Here is a 17,332-nt window from a genome sequence, read left to right on the forward strand (position 1 = left end):
TTTGATTCTTGTATATATCTTATTAAATGAGAAAGCATTCACTAGCGTGTTGGAGCACCATCTATGTATTGATATTGAAGTTAAGTATTTTTAATTAGCATATTACTTTATTTTATGTATTTAAGACTCTTCCGAGTTAAATTAAGTACTAGTAATCGCCTGCAGATGATTCTGCAATTTATTTATACTTATATTTTGACCAGATCTTATTACACAACATTATTTTTTGGTATGTGTATTTTTGTACATACACAAATCTGGATTTCTCCCGAGGGGAAGTAGGTATATATTTTTTTATCAATATTCCTACAGAGATGAGGTAGAATTTTTTTTCTCTAAATTTTCTATTCTTTGAAAATCATTTTGATATAATTTTCTAATAATATCCAAAATAAATCCTTTAACGAACTAGTTTCGAATACAATGTGTAACGCATCTCAATTATCTGTTTCGCGAAGATAAGGTAGTTGGTCTTACGCTTCAGGTAACAGATAATTGAGATGCGTTGCATTTAGTGTTCCAAACACACCCTATACACCGTTCTCTTTACTTTTTCCAAAGACAGTTATCAAATTTGAATACCGTACGTCCGAAGACGGCAGATAAAACAAGGAACTTTAAGGCGCTTAAGGGTTGATATATGATCCTAGCTTCTATAAAAGACATCTCCTCAAATTAATAACACTGATCGATATCTATAGTGTGTAAAAAAATCATCGCTTTAGTGCTATAATCCAGGGAGAAAATACGTGAATACGTTTGCATGACAAAACGTCAGACCGCGCATCCTTTTAACGACGAAAAATCCGATTCTATAAATTTTATTTCTACTTAAGTCTTAATTGAAAAAAACCGACTGCTTGGACTTCGTAAAATGTTAAATATAAGTATCTTAAATATTAAATTTAATCGTCTCCCGAACCAGTAGTCTTGTAATTCTTTAAATAGAATTTTAAAATGAACACCGTTAGGCAGTAATAATTTCCCTTCGGTGATTTCTGCTGATTGGTGGGTTGGATTCTCATAAACTGTAAATCTATAACAATACTCTATCATTGCTTGATTCGGAAGAACTAGTAACGTCGATCAAAATAGTTCATTTTCATTTATTTTTTTTACATTTTCACGAAACTTCGCTTTGCAATAGAGAAAAATCACTTTTTTTATTACATTTTTAAAGTAATAAAGATCTATAAAACACTATCCAGTAAAAAAAAAGTTATTTATTAGTGGCATAAAAAATATTTTTTAATTTGTTATTTTGAATTCCCGCAAAAATGGTCATTCCATTGCCCACGCCCCTAATACGTTAAGATTCATGTTTATTTGTTTCTGACCATTCAAATTTGTTTAGAATATTGTCACAAATCTTGACGCTACAACTATCAAGGTCAAACATGACGCATTTTTCTATGGACGTAATTTTAATTTTAAAAAAAATATATTTATATATCCATATTGATTTTGAAAATAAAATTATTTATTCTAAATCCATTTTATTTACTTTTATCGGTATTCGTGGTATGTGATATTTGACTATTAAATTATACATTTTTTACCATGTATAAGGGGATAAAAAATATATTCAATTTCCTCATGAAAAATAATAAAGATCGTCATTCTATTAATTTTACTTGAACTCGCCCGTTCTTGTGATGTAACAAGTGTTGCGAATTGCACCAAATTCATTAATAACTCGGCAACTACCACAAATGTTGCCACGATTGCCACATTTTTTTGTAAGCTTCAAGTAAAATTAAAGACATGAGAAAAAAACTATATCTCATATTTACGTATATTAAATAATTTCAAATGAAATATTTTCTCAAATGGTCAGTTAAACAGATATATAAAAAAAATCATTTGAATCAAAGAGATGTAATTTAATTAGATAACTAAGCAAGAAACACATATAATTTACATAATATGAAAAGAGACAAGGATTATCAGGCAATCATTTCCTAACCTCAGGTTACCTAAGGTTAACACACTGTGACACGGGGGAGTTTTTTCACACAAAATGTTAAAGACATTTTTTTATCCGTAAACCAATATTGTAAGAGTTTTTAATCGTGTAGAGACTTCGTGTGCGGTCTTTTCGAATTCAATTTAGGACAATATATTAATTTGTATTCTAAATTGAAAAAAACTCCTTTCTTTTTCTGTTCTTGTCACTTGTAAATAGAACAGAAGCCCTCTATTTGGGTGTAGCCATAAAGTTTTGTTACTGCCGACCTTAATTTTCAACGATTTTCCAAAAGAATACCCGCCTCGTTTTGTGAAGAAGCAATTTTCGTTAGGTGTGAAGCATCAGGAACTCTGGTCCTTTTTAGAGCGAAACGTTATTTTCCCTTTTTAGAAAACTTAATTATTTAAGTAAAATTTCCGAGTTTTTCGCTCGACGACATCTAGAAATTAAGAATTAAAAGGTAGAATAATATAAAGTTAGTTACACGTTTAATCAATTAGTTTTTACTACTGTATTTTTAGCAAAGCAAAATACTACACATAATCAACAGAAATTACAAATCTATTCAAACCTGTTTAAGTAATTTATGTTTGGTAATGATCTGTAAAATATTATCAACATTCTAATACTACTTATATATTTTTAAAAATATTTCTTGTTCTATTTCTAGTTATTCTTTTAATGTTTTAAAATGTCATAACCTTATCAGTGCACGCAAAGGTTGCTTATTAAAATGCATGGCACGTTGGTTTTACATTTAAGTGCAACAACTATAGTGAAGGTAATTTTGAGACGAGTACGTCAAAAAACCGGTAAAAATAAAAAAGTTATTAAGTTGTTGTATACAAATATTTAATAACAATTAGAAATCTGTAAAAATCTTAACTGTAATTCGTTCTCAAATGTTTGTACTTTAAATGAGCAAAAAATACAAATTTGTTGTTTACAAAATGATGTCCTAAAACTTCCACGCTAAGATTTATAAAATCTAAAACTTTATCTGTTTTATTAAAACAGCGAGCAAGTTTGTTTACAAAAGTTTCTAATGATAATGCTGCTTGTACTTGTACATATTTCTAAGAATCTAAATTTTGGAATTGGGTTAGAAAAAAGTATAGATAACAATCTCGAGGTATTAAATATAAGTCGTTTATGAAAAGTTCATTGGAAAATTAAAAGTAGTAAATTTAACAAAACACCAGATGTTTTTTTCCAGATCGAAGTATCCAACTACATAAATCAAAAGTTTATCTATAATATGAATGAAATTTTAAAGTAAATTCTTATCAAAAACAAAATAATCCCACTTATGGAACAATCTGTCTACTGATTTGTTTCGGGAAAAGTTATTATTGTCAGCAGTTGGCTTTGCAATAGTTTCCCTAAAGCTGAAGTATCTATGTTGTTCTGTTGGATACAAACCTCAACATTTCTGTTATTTTGAGTCTTTGGTAATATTTGCGGTCTAAAATAGTTCACAATTGACCCGAAATATGAAATGAAAAGTGTATTGATTTATTTCGATACGAAATAACGAGCATTTATCGGGTTTCACGTTTTGAGATTAAATTGTACCCTTTATTGAAGTTGTACTGTAATCTTAAAAGTTGTAAGTTCCAATCATATACTAACTTTGATATATTTCTGAAAAAGGTCTCCAATGCCGTTTGATTTAGCCATTTACATTTCCGTATAGACTTTTTCTCCTAAATATTGCATTTTAGAGCAATACTCAGTTCAGTCATAACAATCTAAGTTTTGATGACAAACATTTATAATTTAACTGATGTAACAACGTTTTGAACTATTTTTACTAGAACTTATATTTATAAAAATTAGTCAATCTATCAGTGTAGATTCTTAGATAAATGATGACGAATTAACCTTAACTAACAAGAAACTAAAAACCTCGTAAAAATACATTTATATTTTATTATAATTATTGTCGAATTGAACAATATATAATACTCCCAGGAGTTATAAAAAAACACTGATTTGGGGCAGAACATAAAAAGAAAACATTATTGAGACACAATATAATTTAAGTTAAAACAATCCAAAATAGTAATAAAACATAATATTAGAAACATGAAATGCAGTATAGTACACTATTTATATAAATTAAATTAAAAACTTTCACTATCCAACATATTTGAGTAAAAATAATAATTGCAACATTTTTAGATTCGCCATTCTACATTTCGTTTTTTAATTCATCGGGCAGTTTAAATTAGAAATGGCCAATATTTTCCCGAGACTTTTTGCCGAACTTCGTTGAGCCAAATTTAGATACATGAAGATTCTTTGAATTTCGTGTCATGTGGTTGTGAATATCATGATTAAACGTGTGTTTTAAATTTGTAAATTTGAGCAGAAAAGTTTATGATATACAAAATAGTATTGGTGATACCAGGCAGTGGCATTACCTTGAAGAGAATTATTTTTGTATGTCGGTTAGTATGTTTGACAAGGGAATATTAGTTTTAACTCACCTTAATAATTATAAAATGTAAAAATTATTAACAACTTGATACTTACCTCTAAAAATGTCTTCTAATTCAACCCATAAAATGTAAATTGTAAAATACTTATATTATGTGAAAATTTATAAGAATATTTTTTTACTATGCGTTAGTCTGTAAAAGTTAGCGTTCAATCAAATTTAAAATATAGTTTCTACTTACATTTGCTGCTCTTGAAGATGTTGAGAACAATAAAGTTGATTTTTGGGGAGGAATATTTGATGATTCTATTCCCAAAGTCTTGCTTCTCTGGTCACCTCTACCTGATAAAGAAAAAGAGAAAATTATATTATAAGATAAACGAAATAAATGGGTAAGAAGAACAATGAGGTAAGCGGTATTTTTATTAGTAAAAGGGCTTACTTCGTGGCTATGTATTATATATAATTGAAATAAAGTCACTTTATTTTCAACCATTTATTATTTATTTTATTACCAACCGGTTTTTGAGCTACTACGCATTCCTTTATCACGGCGGTTCCTTCCACTCGGGTGTCCCGTGCAGAAGAAAAAAATGTTTAATTTTGAATAGATATTCTATAAAATTTTAACTAATACATTTATCCTATAAGATAAAATTACAAATCTATATCCTTTTTTACCTATTTGGCCTGATTAACTCTTTAATCGGTGACCAGCCCACCTTTATTATTCATTTCTTGAAAGCAATTATATAGTGTCATACATACGTACATACATATATGTACTAACACATACATAGTATATATACACATACATATATACACATACACTTACGCATATGTAAAAATTCACAATATAAATATTTAATACCAATATTTTTGCATGTTTTTTAAAGGTTTGATTGGTAAAACTTCTCATGCCTGTCATATCATTAGTATATAATATATTGTATAATCTTGAAGCAAAAAGTGCATGTCTCTGTGCTAATCTAGTTTTACAGTGGGGTAATTTAAGGTTAAGTCTCTAAATGGTTCGATTTTGATGAGTTATACTTAAGTTTTGTCGCTAGTTTCGAAAAGTATTGATCATTTCGTGAATACTACATTAATACTTAAATATATAACTGGTCCAAGAAGAAGTTTAATAGTTGGAAAAATGTTTTCAGGCGTTGCCTAGTATGTGAAACAATGACAGATGAATCTCTTCACAACTTTAGAAATATGGAACTTCAAATCAAAGAATTTAAGAAATATGGATTTTCAAACATAGGCAAAATGTCGAATGTTACACAGTGTGTAAAGTGGCCACTTAACCCAGCCAATGACAGGGCATAAGCCCTGTAAATGCCTCGACTTCCATATTCCCTTCTTTAAGGTATCCTCCATCCCTGTTGTAATTTGTTAATCTTAATGACTCCCGAGAGAGTGAAATCCAGTATTTTGGCAACAAACATTTGGACAAACTCAAATATTGTAATACAACCAACTGGTCCAAGAAGTTTAAAAATTGGAAAATTGTTTTCAGGCGTTGCCTAGTATGTGAAATGATTCAATCAGATGAATCTCTTCACAGCAATAAAGATTTCAGCTCTTTAGCTTCATTAAAATCAACAATTGAAGAATTATGGATGCTTAAACATGAGAAAAATGGTGAATGTTACACAGTATGTAAAGTGGCGACTTAAACCATGCAATTACAGGTCATAGGCCTTGTAAATGTATCTGTATTTGTTGGTTTACGGTAGATATCGAAATCATTTTTATTTTTTTTATTGTTAAAGACAAGTCAAGATGGCTTAAGTTTTTATCTTTTTCTATGCTTTGAAACCGGTCGGTAGAAAAATAAATAAGTGGTTAAAAACAAAGTTGTTTTTACTTACTTTATTCGTTACTTTTCCATTACAAGAATACCCCTTATAGGCAGTTTCTGATAAGAAAGTCATTTGTTTATAATACTGCTCACAGTCGATTTGTTTTTATTTTATACCATTTTGTATCTCAAATTATAAACCGGAGCCGCTTACCAAAATAGATATTTATCTCAAGTATTGGGTAACGTTGGGCCATCGTTTAGAAAATGCTTGGCTATTTGCCCTTTCGACAAAAAGTATTATTACGTTTCTTACGCGGAGAGTTCTATAAAAGGGGATATCGTCTCAAATTCCTCCCTTGAACACTTGATATTACCAGTTTATTGCGAATCGCTTATCTTCAATTGCTTTTCCTATAATTTTAAATGAGATTAAGTGTACAAAACAGATTTATTCGATAGTTTTGTAAATTTATTACAAAAATCCTTTTTTATAGGAATTCAACAACCAAACAAAAATAAATGCGATTTTAGCTAAATTTTGACCAAAATCTCTGTTTTTTCCAGTTCTCGATATTGAAATTTATCGGTCATTTTCTATTAAATGTTGGGTGTCAGTTAGGCTTAGATTCTCAAAAAAAAAATCCAGACAATGACAAAGTTTTCAAACGTTTTACTTAGAACTTACTCAAAACAAACATACTGCATGTCGCATGCCGCATTTATCTAGAAAAACCTTTTTAAAATGTTAAAATAATCATTGGATTAAAAATACAGAATGGCTAAATTCATTTAATGTATACAGGACAAATTCTCGTGTGTACCGTTATTTAAAGTAACCTTTTTCAAAGAGTAAAATAATTTGAAAGACCTTTAGTTCCTTATTTGTGTGTTTATTGTACTTTTATGGGGTAATTTAATGTGTTACGACATAAAAAGAATAACCAAGAGGCATATTCTGCTTGTAAAGAATAAAAATAACTTTATAAAAACTCGCTCAGCTAAGCTTAACTACCTTAAAATTTTACACAAGTTAGGTTGGTAGAGGTTCGCTCGTTACGCTGGAAAACTGTTTAATAAATTAAATTAAAATACATCACGCCATAGCAATTCAGATGGAGCTTTCCGCTTTTAGAACCTTTGGCGAGTTTTTCGTGATGCAAAATTCATCTTAAAATACGGTCTGCTTTTGACTACTGTCCAAGCGAAAAGGCTTTATCTGAAAAGAAAGCGCTCACACAAAAATAATAATGTACCGTAGAAGTGGGTCACCAGATGAAATCCTTATCTTTAATTAAATCTATAGCTGTTTCCCGTATGGTGACCATAATGTATGTACATACGTAATATTACGGGTATTTGTTATGTAGATTCATATGCAGTACGTACGCGCGTCAACATTTTAACTTGTAATATGCGCCGCAAAGTGAATATGGCTAACGGCTAATCGGATATGTCTTCAAGCTTTGTGTTTTCTGGTGGTATTTTCATAACGAATTGAACGAATTTCTATTTAATTAACCTAACAAACACGGGTGGAGAACATCATTAAACTGTAAATTTAATTTAACTTTCAATGTTTACATTGTATTACTTCCGTCGAAACACTAATTCTTTTAAAACGTTCGGTCATTTTCAGTTGTGTTCCAATATACTCTTCTACGCGTAGAATGAAATCTTCTCTTGATATAATTTCTGGAGTTTTTCGTTGGAATATAATGAGTATACCACAGCTGGCGTCTACACTCCGCGCCATTCATTGCGAGTTTTTTTACAGGACTCAGCGCCGGGTGGCATTTTCTCTTCTGATACTTCGGTCAGTTTCTAGCTACTATCTTCAAAGTATAAAAAAGTCATAGAAAATCTTAACATCAAATTTTGGTACATTTTTTAATGTATTAGTATGCAAACAAATATACTATGAAGGGAAACTTTATAGCAACATAATTATTTAGATCAGACCAAAACTTTTACGTTTCGTAAAATGTCGGTTCTCTTTAAACAGTTTTATCTTTAAAAAAATTTAATGGTACTACAGGGATCATTTAATCCACAGAACCGCACAGGTATGAATAAAATTATTACTTTTTATTCTCTACAATAATTATTTTATTTTATATTTTCAAGCCTAAAGAATAAGAACTTTGGCGGACTTATTGTTAATATCTTCTTCCAGCCAACAAAACATAGATTGATCAAAAATTTGTACTAAAAATAAAATATAAAAAAATTTGTACCTAAAAAAATTAATTAACAGCTAGTCGTAAATAATATTTATTTATTTATTGAACACTTTATATATATATACAATATATATATACATATAAGGGCGGGCATATTGCCTTAAGGCAATTTCTTTCTACCTACCCAAACCGTTCAGTTTGAGAAAATTACAAATACATGGACATATTGAATCTTACAATTTTATACAAAAATTAAAAACAAAAATTAACAATAAAAAAAATTAAAAATTAACACTATACTATGAAGAGTGGAGCGGGGATGGGAAGGAAAAAAGAAGGAAATGAGAATAATTTTAATATTTAGATAGTGACTTTTTAATCTCGACTTAAATGTAAATAAAGAAGGGGCGTCTCTAACATTAGTGGGTAGATTATTCCACAATCGAGCGACTACTACTGTGAAAGAGAAGGCAAGAAAGTTAAAGCGATGACAGGGTATTAAAAAGGTTTTCTCGTTACTAGAACGAAGAAATAGTCCGTGTTGTGAAAGAGGTTAGAAGAGCTCTCTCAGATAAATAGGCAAAGTGGGATTATTTAAGATAATGTGAAGAAGTGAGAGAATGTGAATGTTTCTTCTATGCCTGATACTGAGCCAGTATAGTTGCGTGCGATACTCGGTTATGTGGTCAAATTTGCGAAGATCAAAGATATAACATTTACAAATATTCTGCAATCGTTTTAACTTATCAAGTAATTCAGAGTGAGCATCTGGATAACATACATTCGCATAGTCAAGGAGTGGAAAAAGTAAGCTCTGGACTAATGTTTGCATAACATTAATTGGCAATAAATTCTGTAATCTTTTAAGTGACTGCAAACTGCTATAAAGTTTACGACTAACTTCGTTAACCTGATCGTGCCACCCTAAATGCTTATGAATGACAATACCTAAGTTTTTGACTGAAGTCATGAATGGAATTTCTGCACCATATATTTTGAAAAGAGGAAGTGTGGAAAATTTCACTTTTGAATACATTCGTTTACTACTAAGAAGTACGATTTGGGTTTTTGTTGGATTTATGAGAAGTCCATGTTTTTTGTCCATGAAGAGATATGCTCGAGTGCAAGTGACATTACTCTATGTGTTAATAATAGTGCTATGGGAAAATGGAAATCAATTTGTGGTAGAGTAGGGTCGAACCTCTAGCTTTTAAAAGTTTGCAAAGCTACCACGAAACCATAATTGGTATTTTGCTCGTAATAACAACTCAAAGCAATTTGCTTGCACATAATTAAACACGGCGTCTTTTTTTCATTTACTGTACTCAACTGAATCAAAACATGCATTACAACCCCTGCTCCGGATGTGCGGAAGTTATGTGAACAGCATTCTAGCGGCGATATAGCTATCCACGTGTGTTCTAGAGACGTGTCACCGACTGGCAATTACCCGGCTAAGGCGAGGGTGGGGCGGTGTGTACCCCACCCCTGCCATAGGCCGAGTTTACTCAAGAGAGATTTTAGGATTCTACGTAAGTAAATAAAATAATATACGATATGCATATTCACTGGAACTTCTTTTTACATGGAGGATACGTTCTACGTAGATCGTATAAAAAAGTACACTTAAAAAAGAACAATGGTGGCTAGATTTTCAGGTTTGAAATTCATTTAGGAATTATAAAAAAAAACGTTAACGTATGATTGTACTTTAATTTTATTAAAAAATAAAACATAAAAACAAAAAGTGTTAGAAAGGTGCATACTTTTCTGTGCCTAGTATGCAAAAAAAACATTGAATGGAGTTCCAAAAACGAAGATTATTCTTATTATATTGCCACAAAGCATTGTTAAATGAAAGTAAAAAAAATTTTTTACCATAATATTTTTAACCCGTGTAAAAAAACTATCTACGTTTATAGAAATTCAGGCATTTACAAAGCCCGTAATTCTGTCATCGGCTGAGTTAAGCAAGCATAATAGAGTATCATAACTTTTTTTACAATTGAATTAATAATGTTCTATGAAATACTGTCTCGTAAAAAAAAAGTTTTTTCTATCTACTTGTTAGTAGCATAATTTTTTTTTTATGAATAATTTTAAATTTGCATAAAAAATTCTTATACATTCATTGGCCAAGCCCCTAATACTTCACGATTTGTGTAAATTTTGTACTTTGTTTGTGACCATTGAAATTTAAATAGAGCATCGTCACGAATCTTGACGAAACATTTATTAAAGCCAAACATGTCGCATTTTTGTAGGGACATATTTTTTAATAATTTATATTTTAAATTTAAATATGAAAACATTTCTCAACAACATCCATATTGATTTTTAAAATACAATTATTTTTTCTTAATCTATTTTGTACATTTTTATCGGAATTCGTGGCATGTGATATTCCCCTATTCATATGATTGATTTTCATATTTACGTATGGCATCTTTCACTCTGAGAACGAACGCAGCGGCCTCCTATAACGAGCGTTTTGAAGGTGCAGCAGCGGACTAGGCTTGGACATGCCTCAGGAGAACCTCAACCCAAGTCTCTTCTTCTTCACACCTGCTAGCTCGCGCCATCCTGGAAGGCTGTTGATGACGATCTTTCGGCTTTATTCGGTGCAACTAAGGGACGCATGATTGACGTGGGAGGAAGCGAGAGTGCTGACTAGACATAGGGTTTCCTAGAAAAGTCTGGTGATGTCCACCTGCTTCAGGAGCGGCAAATGTGGAAAAAGAAAATATCGTTTAGATATTAGACAGGTGAACACCTTTGCTGCCCTACTTCGCCAAAAAGCGTGGAGCCTATGGGAAAGCCTAAAAAGCTCCGACAACACACTTCTACAAACCATTGCAGGGTGGGTTCATATTCCTCTGTTTGCGCGATAACTGGAAATGCTGAGACAACCATTAGGACATAATATAAATAATTTTATTTTATTGTATCTCACTTGTGCAAAAAAATTCTCTCCTTACTTCAGTTTAAATTTTTTAGGAATTTATTATCTTTTAAAATAATATATCATACATATTATGTAAGTTATCTCTACAATATTTTATTAAAATTAAATATGCTTTTGTTTAATGTGGTAGAATTGGCTCTGCACAATTTAGGGATTTTACTGGAATATATTTTTATTATTATTTCATTCCCATGCGTGTATTGCGTGTTGGTTTATTATGTGTAATGAAAGTATGAAGAAAATTAGCTTCATCTATTCTGTCATCATAAACAAAGGGGCAGTTTTTAGACAAAAATCACTAACTGGGTTAAATATGAGGTAATATTCAACAAAAATTGCATTGCAGAAAAATGGGAAATGCGTTGAAGTGCATTGAAATAAATTCAAGTGGTCTAAAAACAATTCGTTTTATTAAATATATATTTAATCATGTTAATCCACAAAGTTAATGCAGATTTAAACAATAATATGTTCTACAAGAAAATTTTATATACAGCAATGAGCGATAAGAATAATTATTTCTATACCAAAAACGATATAATGTTTTATAAATTTTTAAGCAATATGTAGGACGGCCCTTCACCTGTATTTCATGGGTAGGAGAAGTTAGTACCTAATAGTTCTAGATAACATTTTTTTATTATTATTTAGTACTCTTCAAAATTGATTAAATTTCTTTACTAATGTTTTTTTTTATTTTCTTTTCTAGATTTAATTTTAAGGTACAAAATACTTCTCTTATCAATTTTTTTTTTCAGTATGTATTTAAATGTATATTTATATAAGTTACCAAAGTAGTAGTTTTAAATAATAATACATGTAATTTAAAAAAGAAAAATCTTCGTTTAGTGTTACCCAAAATTGTTTTATTTTTTTATTAATGTGTTGCTTTCTTACTTTTTTTTTTTTTTTACAGGTTCAAAATATTTCTATGACCAAATATTTAATTTTTCGAGTATTTTTACAAGTAATATAATTTTAACTGTTTTTTTTTACTCCTTAATTTGTAAATAACTGTTTGGAAATAATTTGTTTTAAATACTTTATTTTACTTATTCCGCTTACATGTATGTGTTTTATTATATGCAATTTATATGTAAAAGGAACTAAGTGCCGTTTATTTCAATAAAATAAAAAATATCTAGAGGTACATAAGCAAAAGCTCAGTTTAGATATAACACACACAGGTTTCGGACATACTGTGTTTTTACTTATGATTATTTACAGTTTTTTTTTTTTTGTGTAAGGTAAGATAGATACTCAAAAGCTTTATATTTTAAAATATGACTTTTGCAAACAGCTGCCTTTTTGCTTATTATAGACCTTAATTCAACCGCTTTTACCAACCACGTTCTACCGATCATTGAAGGAATGTCGTCGACCCATTTTTTTGTGGCCAATACCTCTTTTGTTTGCCAATTTGTATTATTCTGGCCATAATTTTGGCTCACCAAGTTTCCAACCCACTTCCATTTTAATTAAGCTGTACGATCCATGATGATGCCTAAGCATATACAGAACTGTGATTACCTGTCATTGGCTAGAATTATCATTAATCTGTATATTTAAAAAATCTTAATACCTGTATTGGGAATAAAAATGGCGGTGTAAACTCACATGTTATTTAATTCTGTACACAAATACTCCACACTCCTATACTAACACAGTATCAGTGAGAATAGTTGATAGTGCCAGTGTCACAAACAAGCAATACACTCTCAACAACCACAGAGGTATCACCCTAGTTACTTAAGGAAGTTCTCTAACTATATATGTTAATACCTAACACACGTACAAATTGCGAACCTAACTCTACTGTCACAAGAGTATCTTAATTAAACGTTTAACACATAAACGAGTACCTAATTTGTGAACTGTAAAATTACAGAAAAGGGGGTTTATGTAAGAATGAGATGAAATATTTATAAGAAGAAATATTATTAAAATTAGTTAATAGTATCGTGGAACTCACCCAGAAACCAATGCCCACTGTCACCTGACCTACTATCGTTTTGAGAACACTGCAGAAGGTGAATCATACATTTGTTGTGCGTAAACAACAAAATAATAGCGCTCGATACATTTTTTCATCCCACTTAGAAATATAATTAAAGTCGCGGACTTGAAACACCTATACCATGTACTGGCAAATTCTGGGTTGACTTACGGTCTAATTGGTTGGGAAGCTTGCACAAAACCCGCCCTTGAACCGGAAGCAATTGCACAGAAATCTTTAATCCGAGCAATTTTGAAAAAAACATTTCGTTATCCAAGCGACTTGCTCTTCAAAGAATTACTGTAGTACTGAATGTTATTCAACAGTATATATTGAGAACGGTAGTGGTTACACACATAAATAGAGACATTTACTCAAGCGTCAACCACAACCATAATACAAGATACTTTAATAGGGATCTGATACTAAGTGAAGGGGTCAACACTGTTCTGGCATCGAGACAACACTATTGCGTAGGCAAAAAGGTCCATTACTTTTTGCCAGAATCGTGGAAAGACGCAAGTGTTGTCAAGTTGCGGAAGGTGTTGACCTCGCTCTTTCATGACATTGGTCGTAGGGAGTCAGAAAGGTTGATGCATGCCGCGGATTGGAGATTCTTACTGAATGTCGAAAACAAGATATGAAAATAAAGAATAATTTAAAAAAATATTTATACAGAAGGCAAACATGAAGTTTCGAATTATAAATAAATTGTCTATGTTTTATGAATGTATGTATGTGTATGCGCATGGGTGTATGTACGTCTGTATGTATGTACATGTGTATAAGGGTGTGTATATGTGTATATATGTGTATGTATGTATGTATTTCTATTTATTTATCTGTATATATGTGTGTGTACATATAAAGATATATATTTGTGTATGTCTGTATGTATATGTATCAAAATGTGTTTACTTTTTTTTTTTTTTTATTAAGGAAAAACAACAGTTGTTATACAAGAATACAAAATATGAAAAATGGTACATACATCCAGTTAAAGTTGTTCACAAATATAATGAGAGAACATGTTACACAGTAAAGAGAAAAATAATATATTATATAAGACATTTGAAAAAAAAGAGCTCTTAAGAAGGTTAAGGGATGAGGAAATAGAGTGGAGGAGTGGAGGAGAGGGGTTTTCATAATATAGTTGAACAATTTAAAATTTTGGTATTATAATAAAATAAACATAATTAAAGGAACATAAACTTATTGGACATTGACAAATGTTTTATTTTACAGTGTATCAAAAAGTTTTTTTTTTTGAAGTCACAATTTTTTTATTAAAAATATATAAATGGGGTAACGAGTAAGTTTATATTTTATTAGTATGTGCTCTCTATTAATTTGTTAACTATTATCATATATAGAAATGTAATTGCCTAGCTTGGAACGGGGTATGTACCCTTGTTAGCTGGGCAAAGTGATCGTACAATTGTATTTTTGATAAAAATTGTAAATAAATAAAATAAATAAACACAATTACAATACTGATAACTTAGCACGGATGTCAAATTGCTTACAGTAAGCCGAAATAGAAGAGGACCTTAATTCTCCACTCGGAAGTAAAAAGAACACTATGAGCAACTACTATAAAAGCAGTAGAATTAGGTACCATCAGTCGTAGATCAGTAGTTTAGTATAATTTAGTTCAAACATGAAGTAATAGTTTAGTAGTTCATCAGTTTGAACAGCTCAATTATCAATTATGTAGTATATAACTAATCATATAGTAAATACGCATCGAAACATAACGTCGTTTTCTTCAATCATATCCAAATTTAAAGGTTTAATATTTCCAAGCATCTTTCACTAGGGCCCAAAATACTCAATTTTTTCGCTACAAAATGAACAACCAGAATCTGATACAAAAATCAAATGCTAAGGATCGGGGTGTTAGATTTGTGGGTGCCCCGGCATTTGATCACATAGAGGCAATTAGAGATAACTCATTAAAGATGTTAGGATTCGTTCTGCAGACTACCAGGGTTTTCGAAAATACCCGCCTAGTAAGAACTTTTTACAACTCCTTGTTGCGAAGTAGACTCAAAAGTGTCTGTGATGATTTGGGGTCCACGTGAACTGAGGTACTCTCTTATGATAGAGAAAATCTAAAAGAAGTTTCTGAGATATCTCTACATGAGAGATTGCGGGTATTATCCTCGGCTCTACCCGATCGAGTTTCTCCAGGGTGTGCTTAGCTACAACAGTTTGTTGAACAACGTCGCTCTGGATGTTGACCTGTTCCATGTATCCGAAGGGGTTTTCCGGAGCAGGATTTCCCTACTATTTGGAAAGATTATTTTTGGTGTTTTCTTTTTATAATATGTACGTCTTGAATTTTAATTTGTTATGTATATATATATAATTTAAATTAATAATATGTTCTCAAATCAAACGGTGTTAATAAAAGAAAATTTAAAGCTATTGATATTTAAAGCATTTACTTTGTTTTTATTTCAGTTATTTATTGACAATTCTTGATGTAATCCCATTGTAATTATAAGTTACTAACTAGCGCTTTCACCCTCTAATGGGCATCTTCAGTCTGAAGACTGAATAGGTGGAAGGGTACCAAATATTTTTTAATAAGGAACTTATATTAAATATAAGTTATTTTATCATTAACTTTGTGGTCAATCATTTTACTAAATGTTATTAAATAATTGTAAATAACCGCTCACTGACTTTTCTATGTCTATCGGTTTCGAGACGTAGCTGTCTCTTCGTCAAGACACCAATCAAACTAACATTCAACATATTACAACAGAGATGGAGACCATTTTAGAGAAAGGAATATAGAAGTCTAAGCATCTACAGGGCTTATGGCCTGTCATTGGCTGGTTTAAGTGGCCACTTTACACGCTTTGTAACATTCACTATTCTGCATATATTTGAATATCTACATTCTTTCAATTCTACCGTCGGTTGATGTTTGTGAAGTTAAAGAGCTAGAACCTTTTTTTATGTGTTTGAGATTCATCTGATTGATGAATCCTTCTGGTCCAAGAAGCATATTTTTTTTTTTTTAATTTAATCGTTGCCTAGTATGTGAGAGAAATATTTCAATCAGATGAATCTCAAACACATTAATAAAAGTTTCAGCTCTTTAACTTCACATTTATCAACATACTAAAGAATTGAAGGAATATAGATGTTCAAATATAGATAGCATGGTTAATGTTGCATAGTGTGTAAAGTGGCCACATAAACCGGCTAATGACAGGTCATAAGCCCTGTAGATGCCTAAGCTTCTATATTCACTTCTCTAAAATGTTCTCCATGCCTGTTGTAATATGTTAACATTAACAGCTCCCTAGGAGATTGAATCCGGTTTTGTATACAAAAATTTGGACAAACTAAAAATATTGTTGATTTAACTAACAAATCGGCATTTTGGTTTTATATTTTAACGCAACAATGGTGAAGGTGTATAATGGGTTTGGCATGTTAGTTTGGTTGGTGTCCTGACGAATATACGGGTATGTCTCGAAACTGGTAGATATAGAAAAGTCGGTAAGTAGTTATATACAGATATTTTATAACATTTAATAAAATTAAAAGTATTTTCAGGCGTTGTCTAGTAGGTGAAATACATCAGCCGGGTGAATCTCACCCAATATTATTAAAGGTTTCAGCAAATTTTCTTCACAAAAGTCAACAGATGGAATGGTTAAACAAATGTGGATGTTTAAACAAAAAACAGAAGGGTATACTTTGCACAGTGTTAAATTGTATACATTTCATGTTGAAATTGTTGTTATTTTCCCAAAGAAATAAAAATGAGCAAATTCACAAGCCTAGTAAAACCCCATACTATTTTTATCTCAAAAATATTTTCCCTCTCTGTTGCAATAAACGTCAATGAGTCCAACAATGTTTGATTATGTCCAAATGCTTGCAGACTGGCTGGATTTCCTTAGGGAGTTGTTCATATTTAAATTTATTTCAACAGAGAGGGAA

At 30.8% G+C, this 17,332-nt stretch overlaps 1 protein-coding gene across 1 annotated transcript in view; it reads right to left on the bottom strand.

The window, feature by feature from the left end:
* Positions 1–17,332, bottom strand: part of LOC148283830 (EGFR adapter protein-like) — a 478,123-nt gene that overhangs the window by 430,173 nt on the left and 30,618 nt on the right. The window contains exon 2 of the mRNA XM_088243131.1: positions 4,654–4,754. Within this exon, the coding sequence (XP_088099257.1) occupies positions 4,654–4,754 (101 nt within the window). The remainder of the gene's footprint in view (positions 1–4,653; positions 4,755–17,332) is intronic.

The sequence above is a fragment of the Micrasema longulum genome, unplaced genomic scaffold (assembly GCF_059751315.1).
Source record: "Micrasema longulum isolate JH-2025_06_02 unplaced genomic scaffold, ASM5975131v1 h1tg000191l, whole genome shotgun sequence".
NCBI classification, from domain to species: domain Eukaryota; kingdom Metazoa; phylum Arthropoda; class Insecta; order Trichoptera; family Brachycentridae; genus Micrasema; species Micrasema longulum.